At 34.5% G+C, this 12,695-nt stretch overlaps 1 protein-coding gene across 1 annotated transcript; it reads right to left on the bottom strand.

The window, feature by feature from the left end:
- Positions 1-7,666: 7,666 nt before the first annotated feature.
- On the bottom strand, positions 7,667-10,020 carry LOC127107685 (altered inheritance of mitochondria protein 3-like). Its single transcript, XM_051045001.1, has 3 exons — positions 9,863-10,020; positions 8,878-9,762; positions 7,667-8,793 (listed from the first exon to the last, which is right to left on the bottom strand). Exons 2-3 carry the CDS (start codon positions 8,950-8,952, stop codon positions 7,720-7,722), a joined length of 1,149 nt encoding a protein of 382 aa, XP_050900958.1. The 5' UTR covers positions 8,953-9,762; positions 9,863-10,020; the 3' UTR covers positions 7,667-7,719.
- Between the last annotated feature and the right edge of the window lie 2,675 nt (positions 10,021-12,695).

The raw sequence follows: 12,695 nt of genomic DNA, 5'->3' as shown, positions 1-12,695 counted from the left end.
TCTTTTTGATGTTGTCAAAGGGGGAGAAGCAATGGAAACACGCAACTTGATTATGTTAGCAGATTTTTAAAGGAATGTAAAAAATTAGGGGGAGGATGTCTATAAAAGTACGCGATATATGAAAGGCTGTGCCACAGTTTGCCATCATAAAAAAGGGGGAGTATGTGAGGGCAAAAGTTCTTAGTCCTTATTTTAATGATGTCAAACCTTTTAGTAGCTCATACTGTGTACTTTGGACGGTATCATCATATCGTAGAGTGTGTTCATTCTCTAACATGCTCAAAGTATAAATTTAATGTGTCTATGCATATAAGAGCATATCATATATGTCAATAATGCACTTGATCATTGTTGGTACCTTAAGTCCATAAGAGAACAGTTTGGATTGACCAAAATACATCTCAAAAACTCATTTTTGACCATTTAATAACCTTGAGTCGACTCATGCCTTGGAGAGGTCAACTCATTCATGCATATCATATTCTGTGTAACTTATGGGTCTGATAAGGTCGAGTCATAGGTCGACTCATTCTTGGAAAAACAAGATGAGTCGACTCATCCACCTGTTGGGTCGACTCATAACCTATTTCATTTGAATCATGTTGCTGCGGGAATGAACCGGCCGAGTCATAGATCGACTCAATTCTAGAAAAACCTGTTTGAGTTGACTCATCTCATGTTTGAGTTAACTCTTCGCCTGTTTTATTTGAGTTGTTTTGTTGCGGGTCTGAACAGGTCGAGTGGTCGCTGTATTTACTCATTTTTCTGCTGTGCATTTTTGCAAAAATCTTCTGCTATGTTTTTGACTTGGTTTATGCATCATATATATAATCTAGAGTTTCTTTTTCAAGAACTAACAAGAAAAGTGAAAGATATACACTAAAGTTCCTCTTCATCTTCATTCTTCATTGCATGTTTCAAGAACTACACATAACAATTTGTGTTGATCATAATGCATTGATGTGGTGATAACGTCCAAATAGGATCGTGTAATCTTAGTTTGGGTAGAGGCTTTGAGTGAGTTTTTCTTGAATAAAACTGTAGGGTTTTATCCTCCAAGAATTGAGGGTTTTCGCACAAATCTTTGCTTCATAAATTCAACCGAGTGAAAGATTTGAAGAACGGTAGGTTCATTTGAACGAGTAACGGTAATCGGAGGATTGTGAAGAAAGGTTTGTGTTCAAGCGTGTCGCAATCGAAATCAGTCGAGTTAGAGTTTTGGAGAACATGGATTTCTTGTAATAAGGTAGCTACAATCGGAGGTTTGTTCGGAACGTTTGAAGCACTTGGTTCAACTCGGACCAAGGGGAGAGAAGTAAATAGGATCTGCAACAACACTTAGATTTGCTTGGTGGTGATCATTTCTTCTCTTGTATAAAATATGCAATTTGATAATAAATATCTCAATTCTAGTTTTAGAATTAGGGGTAGACGTACCTTAAGCGAGGACGAAGGGGGAACTGCCTAAACAAACTTGGTGTTGTTCTCTCTTTCTCTAACTCTTTAAATTATGCATAAATTGAATCTTGTGTAAAATTAATTGGAAACTTCATCTCGCTTAATTGTTGTGCATTAAAGTTGTTCGATAAATTGTTGCAATCACTTTGGTTGCAACTAAGGAAAATTCTGCATAATTAATTCTAGTGAAATTAAGACTTGGTGTAGTGCGCACACAAAGTGTTTGATAAAATTAACTTCACACAAGTTTATCAATATTTTGCTTGTTTTCTCATTGTGTTAACTCATCGTTGGTGGTAACTATATTAAGGATTTGTGTATTTGATCTATTGATTAAGATTTTTGTTGATTATCTTTATCTCGCATATCCGATCTTTCCAGTAAAAGATCGTTTAGACGATCGTGGTTTAGGGAGTTTTCGCAACCTTTAAAAATAATTTTAAAAACTCTAAATTTTAAATACTTATCTATTTAAAAAACACTAAATTTTAAATATTGATCTATTTAACCCCTTCTAGATTGACACTATCATCTAACACACTTGTTTATACACTTCATGAACCGATGATAGTAGCTCGATCTTTCTAAAACATGTATCCCCATTATTTCCATAAATAATGGGAAGGTTAGCCTAAAATGTCTTCTTCCATGGACCATTGTTTTTCACGAGAACATTCTCAAATTAAAATATTAAGACTTTTCATAAATAGTCCGAAGATCTCAAATACTAGTGATCTCAAATACTAGTATGTTGGATTAAATTGTCTTGCAGCTCGAACATCCCGTAAAAGAAATAGTAACTTGTGGAATAATTTGGCTATTTACCAGAACCATTTTAAAGAAGGCCGTGAACCAATTTTTAAAATCAAATTTAATTCCTATGAAAACTGCCCCAATTTTATATTGTTAACCAAACCAAAAGCCGGTTTATATCAATAAAACTAAATTAAAACTATGTTAATGAATAAGTATTACATAATCTTTAAATGAATACATAATATAAAATACTAAATTGTCAATTGAAAACATACTAAGTCATATATAAATTTAAAAATAAGATCATAGAATTTAAAATAGAATATTAAAGGTAATGTTACTTTGTGCTCAATAAAAAACTCATAAATAAAAAAAATTATTAAAAATAATAATAAAATTATTAATAATAAATTTATATTCAATTCATCCAATAATTTTTAAGATTTTTTCATTTTATTTATCTCTTAACTTCTTAACTCGTGTCTTAGCATTAGCCATATATTAGTATTAGTAATAAAATGAAAACTAGTAATGCCTAAATAATTATCTACAAACTAGAAACTAAAGACTCATTAATAAGATATAATTATAGAGAAAAAATCATTGCAATTTAATTAACTAAGATTCTTATAGATTTTTTAAATGATATCTATTTAATGTGGTAAACTTTTTATAGTTACAGTTTTTATGATAATTGTCTTCTTATTTTTTCTATTGACTTTGGATTGTCAAAGATTTTAAAATAATTTTTATAATATTATATATTTTATTAAAAAATAAAAAATTAGAAATTTAATTTTCACCTCTTAAAAATGGATAAATTGAGTGTCATGAGTTTGAACACAATTTCTCTATCGAATACTTTTACCTAACTAATTGAAATGATTTAAGGAAATTAAAATAGATTTTCTTAAAACTAAATGAAAATTTAATTTAAACTTATTTTAATGAAAAAATCATATTATTTATATTTAACTTCTTATTATGATTTCTTTAGATGATAAAATTTTTAAAAAAAGTTTAAAATAAAAAATTACTTTAAATAAGTTCTCATAAATATCATATTATAGAAAAAAATTTAACAAAAAATACATGTAATTTTATTATATTAAAATATCTAACTATAAATATTTAAGTCGGTAACTATTGTTTTTAAAATTTAAAGTAAATGAATTCAAATAAATGAGTAACAATTAACCTTTGCTTTTAAACTTACTATTTTTTTTTAACTCATTTCACTTCACGTTTTTAACCGTATATAAATAATTTAAATACTTTTATAAATCTGAAAGAATCTAATTAAAGTAGTAATAATAATAATAATAATAATAATAATATACTAAATTATATCGTAGTATTTTATGAATTTCATGAAATTCTAATAATAAAATAAAATTCAATTAATTTGTAATTTAGTTTTAATTAAAAAACGGTTTGAACTGGTTTAGAACCAAATTATAACCCTTTTCTGTTTTAAAACTGATTTTTATCAAACCTGTTTGGTTCTGAAACTTGTAGTTTGGGTAACCATCCACACCTATGTGAGAACCATAATCTATTGATAATAGAATCAAATGATGCATAGGGTGCAACTAAATTGACTAACACCATAATAGTTTAGCGCTTGGAGCCTAAACATGTCTACCTAGTTTAAGTGGGCTCATAGTTTGTTGTAAAATGGCCATATAACATTCACCCCTTTAAAATAGGAATGTGGTGAACATGTTTAATTAACATCTAGGCAGTTAGTGGTACTAGTAAAATTTTCCCTAAAATTAATTGTATGAATAAGAAGTTGGTTGATTAAGTTAAAACATGTATGAAGGCCTATAACATAGGGAGTGAATGATTTTGGGTTGTAACTCATCCTAAGGGGCTGTATGTACATTAGTGTTTGTTTGCTTATTCGTTTCAAGTGTCCTAAACGTACGTTTTTTTCAAGCTTGTTCAAAATTTTACCCAAACATACACTTAGTGTTGTTAGCCATGTGTTCATAAGATGCAATGTGGGTTAGTGGACCAATAACGAGAAAAATACATTTAATATAGGTTCCTTAGTCTTGTTAAAGCAAAATACCCGATTGTAAAGATTATTCAAGAGTAATTTGTTAAGACAATCTCTTGATAATTATATAAAGATATCGGATACATGGTATGGTATGGTGCGGATTCGAATTTGCGATATCCAATTTATTCATATTTGATAAGTTGGACTCCAGTTATTAGTGGGATGTCATGGGTGCGGGTCGATACAGTTATTAGTGGGATGTCAGGAGTGTGGGTCGATACAGGAACCTGTTGACCCAAACTGAATTAACACATAAATTATTCAAACACATTCATTTACAAGTATATCTAACTCTAAGATTTATTAAATATTTTTTATTTTCTTTTGTATCATTTTCAACTTATGTATTTTACGACAATAATATGTTTTTTTGAATTTTATACTATTATCAAGTGGTATGTCGTATTGATGAATTTTATTATATATTATATGATGTATTCTATCGAATTTGAGTATTCTAAATGAATATGATTATATTAAATTGTATTACATTTAAGTCAATAAAAAATATATTTTTTATTTGAAACACAATCCACGAATTCAACTCAATCCAACTCATAAATGAATGAGTCAGTTCAGATCAATTTTGATAATGAAATTGCGGGTTGAACGACGAACTCAACTCATTAAAATGTGAATAAATTGAATAACATATTAGACAAAATCCGGTTCAACTCAACCCCTATACACTCCTAAATATTATATTACTTAATAAAAAAATTATTCAAGAACAAAAAAATCAAATAAAAAACAAGTCTTGGCATATCTATTTCCTTTCATTTTTTGTGTGTGTGATTTCTTATAGTTTATAAACCTAATGAAAAGCACGAGAAAGAAGATTTGAATTATGTCAAAATATGTTTTAAAAACTTTATTTTCAAAAATAAGGTTTAAAACATTATTTTGAAAAATATTTATCACAATTCAAAATCTCCATTTATTAAATACAATTTAAAAAAAATTAAAAAATATTTTAATACAATTTAAATTCTTCCTTCAAAATATTATTCATTTCATTGCTTTTGATATGACTTTTAATTATTTTTATATTTAGATATTTTTTTTAATTTTATACATTTTATTTATTGAATTTGATTGATACGAATTTAATTTAAAAGTGTAGATTAAACGATGAATTCAAATCAATAAAGATTAAATAGATTTATTTATGATATGAATTACAACAAACTCGATCCAATTCAATTTGATATACACTCCAAAAATCAACTAAAAATAAAATGATACCAAAGAAACAAACATGACCCGTGTTCATCATATCGACAAGATTCTCACCAAAACATACATAAAAACATGAACAACACAAGACACAAATTTTACTTAGATTTTGGAAACCAAACAAAATACCAATTATGCCAAAACAACAATAACAAGAACAATAATTTTTGTTGTCTTGGTGGGTGGTGGTTGGCTTTTTCGCCAAACGCATCTTGACGCGTAGAATAATTGGTGGCATTTTCTTGTTCCATACAAATTCATTCCATCATGGAAAACTCCTAACCAGTTGGCTAGTCTTTCAAAGAATCTTTTTTAAGCATAGTTTCTTGGTGGGACATTACATGGTAGATATACTTACATAAATGTGCCTTTTTTTTTTTTATTATTTTAAATCTAACCTACCATGTGATTTTCTATTCTCCATGTTTACCAACAGGTGTATTACAGAATATATATTGTCAAGATTTTTTTTTTAAGTTGAATTTGGATTACATATTTAATTTGTGGTAGTTGGTTGAGATAAGCTGAATTGAACCTGATTTTAGAAGGTGTATATAGAATTAAAGAGATTCTATCATTTTCACTAGCTTATTATACCAAACAGACCCTCATAATAAATAATAATAATATATCACTGTGGGGAATTTTTACCAATATACCCCTATTTTTCAAGTAATTTCCCAAAATAACCCACATTTCAAAAAAATTCCCAATCTACCCCACATGCATAAGGGAGGCGCCAATTGGATTGGCGCCCCCTCTTAAAAATTACAAGGAGGCGCCAATTGGATTGGCTAGGGCACCTGCCCTAGCCAATCCAATTGGCGCCTCCTTGTAATTTTTAAGAGGGGGCGCCAATCCAATTGGCGCCTCCCTTAAAAAAGCCTCAAATGAAAAAACTTCCAACATGAAAGTTGTAGATCTTTTCAAAACAATGAATTTGGATATAAATTTTGCAACATTTGGATTTTTTTTGAGAAAGTTATGGCCAGTTGAAGTTGGACTTCTGAGTTTTTCAACTGTTATCTGACCCATAATGTTTTGTATTATTGCATGTGTTTCTTTTAGGAATATGAATTTTTGTCCAACATAACATTTGAAGTAGACATCTTAAATTTTGCAATGCACTTGGTCCCACCTCAAAATAATTAAAAATGAGTGAGTTAGGTCCCTGCGAACTTGACCCAAAATTAGGGTTTCTGTCAAAACAAGTGTATGTGAACTTTGCCAAAAGGGACCAACTTCAAGCCCTTTAGTATGAATGATAAAAGCCTCAAATGACAAAACCTTCAACATAAAAGTTGTATATCTTTTCAAGATAATGAATTTGGACTAAAGGTTTGCATCATTTGCAGCTTTTATGAGAAAGGTATGGGCACCTGAACTTGGACTCTTTGACATTATAACTGTTATCTGACCTATAATGTTTTGTATTATTGCATGTGTTTCTTTTAGGAATATGAATTTTTGTCCAACATAACATTTGAAGTAGACATCTTAAATTTTGCAATGCACTTGGTCCCACCTCAAAATAATTAAAAATGAGTGAGTTATGTCCCTGCGAACTTGACCCAAAATTAGGGTTTCTGTAAAAACAAGTGTATGTGAACTTTGCCAAAAGGGACCAACTTCAAGCCCTTTAGTATGAATGATAAAAGCCTCAAATGACAAAACCTTCAACATAAAAGTTGTATATCTTTTCAAGATAATGAATTTGGACTAAAGGTTTGCATCATTTGCAGCTTTTATGAGAAAGGTATAGGCACCTGAACTTGGACTCTTTGACATTATAACTGTTATCTGACCTATAATGTTTTATATTATTGCATGTGTTTCTTTTAGGAATATGAATTTTTGTCCAACATAACATTTGAAGTAGACATCTTAAATTTTGCAATGCACTTGGTCCCACCTCAAAATAATTAAAAATGAGTGAGTTATGTCCCTGCGAACTTGACCCAAAATTAGGGTTTCTGTAAAAACAAGTGTATGTGAACTTTGCCAAAAGGGACCAACTTCAAGCCCTTCAACATAACAATAACAAGTCCTTGAATTAGGGTTTTTGACTTATAAATTTTTGTTTTATGATATGTGTTTATTTAAGAATTATGAAAGAAACTTAATGTTTGGAGAATACACAAAGATAAATTTGACATAATACGAATTGATATTAATAAAATTTGGATTTTACACAATGAATCCTAATGGTGATGACCGGGATCACCTAACCGACCTCCGGTCCCACATCCCCTAGCTATCCTAACCCTTGGCCCTAACCCACGTTGACGATTCTGAACCGGTGTTTGTTCATCTGATGGTCCAGGAGCGTCATTACCGCCTACAGGAGAAGATCCGTTGAGGTATTGAGCCAACTCAGCATAGTCTTCAGTATTCAATGATGGTGTACCGGCGTAGCTGAGCTCATGACCCATGCCAGAGAAGTTGGGGTGTGGTTGACTCATGGATGGGCGACCAGGACGGTTGAAGGGGGACATGGGTGACAATGATGGGTCTAGGAAAGGTTGGAAAGGTTGTTGGGGTGTTTGGAAGAGATATGGTTGTGGGATGTTTTGGTATTGTGATGTTTGGGGTTCTTGGCTACGGTAGGTGATGGGGCGGTTAGTGTTTTGGGTAAGGCGACTTTGGTAGGGTGATGGTGTGGGTGCGAAGCGATGTTCGGTCGAAGGTTGATGGTCCATTTGTTGGTGGTGGTATGGGGGATGTTCTTGGTTTTGGGGTTGGGTGAATGGCATGTTTTGGTTGTATGTTTGTGTGTTTGTGGAACGGAAAGTTTGTCGGATAGGTGGTTGTGAGTAATTGGGCTGAGAATGTTGTTGGGGGTTAGATGTTGAGGCTTCTTGTGTGTAAGTTGTCTGGCGTGGGTCGTAGAGGTACATATCATCGGCGATGAATTGAAATCCAACTGATCTATACCAAGCCATATAAGTACGACTTGGTTTTACCTCATTTGGCATGACTGCGTCAGTTAAGACATGGTCATGACGGTGCTTCCACTTGCGACACTCTGATCTTGCGAATTGTTGCCAAGGGTTGAAGTTCCATTGGTCGTTCACTTTACGCATATGCCATTCTCCTAGGCTAGCTGGGGGATCTGGGATATTCTGGACCATACCAAACTGCAGCTTCACACGATCGGTGTTGTGCAGCTCCACTGTTGTGAACCGTATTATTGGTGTGCATGTTGTCCATACGGCTGCGTCTTCAGGGTTGATCTGATGCTCATGATCCATATTAAGGTATGGACGCCAAATGAACTGAAATGTTAAAGACAATAGGATTTAAATGAATGTAGAAAAAGTGAATATAATATGAAGAAATAATGTAATTATTTTGCTTACGTCTGCCGGTCGAAGGTGATCCAACAGGTTGCGATATTGAGTAATACAGTGTCTCGGACATCTGCTGTAATTCATACCGCGTGCCGACCATCTACACCAAAAAGTTAAAATAAATTAGTTATGGGTAATAAACTGTAAGGAAGGAAGTAAAGATATAGCAATTTAAACAACTTACTTTTTTGCATATGGAAAAGTGAAGGGGTTGCTATTGACCGGTGCTAGAGACGGTAGTCTTGACCATCCCCATGCTTGTAGCAAAACAGCACATCCAGAAAATGTAGAAGTATCTTTGTGGCAGTTTTTGCACAAAGAACTATAGAGATAGGCTAGACATGCGGATCCCCAACTATAACTACCTATTCTATCTATTTGTCTAAGTAAAGGTAAGTACATAATATGCATGCTAGAACCACTACCTTCGGGAAATAAAAAGGATCCTAGTAACAACATAATGTAACACCTAGTTTTAATGATTCGAGCTTCTTCGGTAGAATGCTCATCTAAATAAAAACTATTATAATATGACTTTAGGCGTGAAAGTAGTATACCTTGTCCCCTAGCATTATCATCTAACAAATCAACGTTTAAAAGCTCCATGCAAATTGAATTTGGAAAGTTGGTCTTACCATTAACAGCTTTGCCTTCAATTCGTAGTCCTAAAAGCATGTAGACGTCTTCTAACGTCACGGTACACTCACCGGTTGGAAACCAAAATGTGTGTGTCTCTGGCCTCCATCTTTCGCATAAGGCGAGAATGAATTTGTTATCTATAGACCAAGACATAATTTTGCTAAGGTGACCAAAACCGGCAAGTTCAACATAAGGTTGAATCAACGGGTCCATGTGGACAAATTCGTGGACTCGAGTGCGAAACCTTGAGACATCCTATAATAGAAATAATGTATGCTTTTTTAAGTCGGTATTTCAAAATAAAATGGGGTAGGTGGAGATGAAACATAAAAAAGAAGTATAAGAAAATACTTACGTATGTCGCGATGTTTGCAACTGTTCCTCTGTGTGCCTCGCCCATTGTGAGTAAAGACATATTGTTGGGGAGTTGGTGTAGATGAAAATGGAAGATTTTGTTGGAGATGAAATTGTAAAAGAAGTAATGGAGATGAAGTAGTGAGAAATGTAGATGAGGTAGTGAGAATGTTGGTGTGGAAGAATTGTTGAAGGAGTGGATCAATTTATAGGCAAATGGATGAGTGCATGAAAAAATGTGTTTGCATGGTGTCTCCACCTCATTTGGCGCCCATGTACATTATTTAGGAGGGGGCGCCATTCAAATTGGCGACACCCTAGGGCACATGCATGCAAGCCTAGTTCTGAATGCTTGGTTTCAAGGACTGACTAAGGGGGGCGCCATTCAAACTGGCGACCATGTGCAAGTCCTAAAGGTAGGCGCCAATCCAATTGGCGCCACCCTTTGCATGCTCAACACGTGGCATTGCTGTCTCCTGCATGCTGAACAATTCACTTATGGATGGCTTGCATGATTGACACATCATCTCTGACCATCTTAGGTGTCCGACACGTGTCTGTCTTGTCTCCTGTATGCTGATGACTAGCTTCTTGATAGCTTGCCTGGCTGACACATCAACTCACACTGTCTTGCAGGATTGACACCTCATCTCTGACCGTCTTAGGTGTCCGACACGTGTCTGTCTTGTCTCCTGTATGTTGATGACTACCTACTTGATAGCTTGCATGACAGACACATTAACTCTTGACTACCTATCATGCTTGACACATCAACTCACACTGTCTTGCATGACAGACACCTCATCTCTGAACTAGCTAGCATGCTTGACACATCAAGTCACACTGTCTTGCATGACAGACACATCATCTCTGAAATTACTTGCATGCTTGACACGGTATCTCAGACTAGCTTCAATGTGAGACATTAATACCATCTATTTAAGTGTCTTACTATCACATTCATCTGCACTTGCAAAATACTTTTCATCTTCAAAATACTTTTCATCTTCACTCACTTTCATCTGCACTTGCAAAATACTTTTCATCTCCAAAATGTCATCTTCATCATTATACAGTATCAACGTTCACTGCAACGGTGAAAGTTTTGAGTCTGAGCTTCATGGTTTTTGTTTTAGAAACACTGATACCATTAGAGTTTCGATGAAGAGAAATGCAACCTTTTTGCATTTCAAAAAAAGAATACAATCCTTTATACAGGGAGGTATTGTGTCAAGGATGACATATCAGAATCCTATATTTTTTGAGAATGGTCAATGCAAGTTTTTCCCCCTAAAGATACGAGACGATGAAGATGTGCAAAGCATGTTTCTTAGTCATGAACATTCAGGCATGGATTCTATCGAGTTGTACATTACTTTACAACCATGTATACCGTCTCAACAGTCTCAAGTAACATATCAGGATCCAGCTGGTGGAGATGATGCAGATGATGCACAATGCTCAGATGAACTCAACCCAGAAGCAGAAGTAGAGGTCGACGTTGTTGATGAAGAAGAAGAGGAGACTGAGATACAGGTTGATCACATCCTGAATAACGACGATGAAGATGAGGGTCAACCACCACCAATACCTCCTACTCATGTCTATATTCCTCCTCAACATATGACAAATATGGATCTTCACGATGATGAAATGTCCGACAGTGTCTTCTACAATCCGTATCCGAGACCAGTAGGAGAATTAAAGGTGGGAGACATGTTTCGTACCAAAGAGGAATGTGTCTTGGCAATCAAAAAATATCACATGAACAACTTTGTTGACTTTACGGTTAAACGCACTGATTCAAGAAGGTATGTTATTGAATGTTGTAACATGCTATGTAAGTTTCGTTTGGCTGCATCTTACAAGAAGAGAAATGACTCTTGGGAGATCGCTTCAATAGACCCACCACACAGTTGCGTCGCAACAACCGTTGCACAAGATCACCGTCAACTGAGCACAGCATTGATTTGTCGAGACATTCTGCCATTGGTAAACAAAGACCCATCAGTGAAGGTGAGTATAATTATATCACATATCCGAACAACATATAATTATACTCCATCTTACAAGAAAGCATGGATTGCGAGGACAAAGGCTGTTGAGCAGGTTTTCGGCAACTGGGAGGACTCATTCAAAGAATTACCACGATTTTTATGGGCACTAAAAACTTATGTCCCAGGAACCGTGGCAATTCTGGAGACAGTGCCAGCAATGATGCCAGACGGAACCTGTGCTACAGGTAATAGAATATTCCACCGTCTCTTTTGGGCATTTGACCCTTGCATCAAAGGTTTCGCATTCTGCAAACCTCTCCTGCAAATTGATGGCACTTGGTTATACGGAAAATACAAGGGTACGTTGCTCATGGCAGTTGCACAAGACGGTAACAACAATGTATTTCCCGTTGCCTTTGCTCTTGTTGAAGGTGAAACAGCTGCTGGATGGGGTTTCTTTCTTCGACATCTCAGAACGCATGTCGCACCACAAGCCAATCTATGTCTGATTTCTGATAGACATGCTGCCATCGAAAGTGCCTACAACAACCATGAAAACGGATGGCATGATCCTCCTTCTACACATGTCTACTGTATCAGACACATAGCACAAAACTTCATGCGTGCTATAAAAGATAAGAATCTTCGCAAGAAGGTGGTGAATGCTGGGTATGCGTTAACTCAACCGTCTTTTCAATATTATCGTGATGAGATTCGACTGTCTAATGAAGACGCGGGGAGATGGATAAATAACATCCCAGTAGAGCAGTGGACAAGAGCATTTGACGGTGGTTGTCGATGGGGCCACATGACAACAAACATTGTGGAATGCATGAA

This window comes from Lathyrus oleraceus, chromosome 7 (assembly GCF_024323335.1).
Source record: "Lathyrus oleraceus cultivar Zhongwan6 chromosome 7, CAAS_Psat_ZW6_1.0, whole genome shotgun sequence".
Taxonomy (NCBI): Eukaryota; Viridiplantae; Streptophyta; class Magnoliopsida; order Fabales; family Fabaceae; genus Lathyrus; species Lathyrus oleraceus.
The sequence above is the reverse complement of the archived record's forward strand: the minus strand, read 5'-3'. Positions and strand labels throughout refer to the sequence as shown.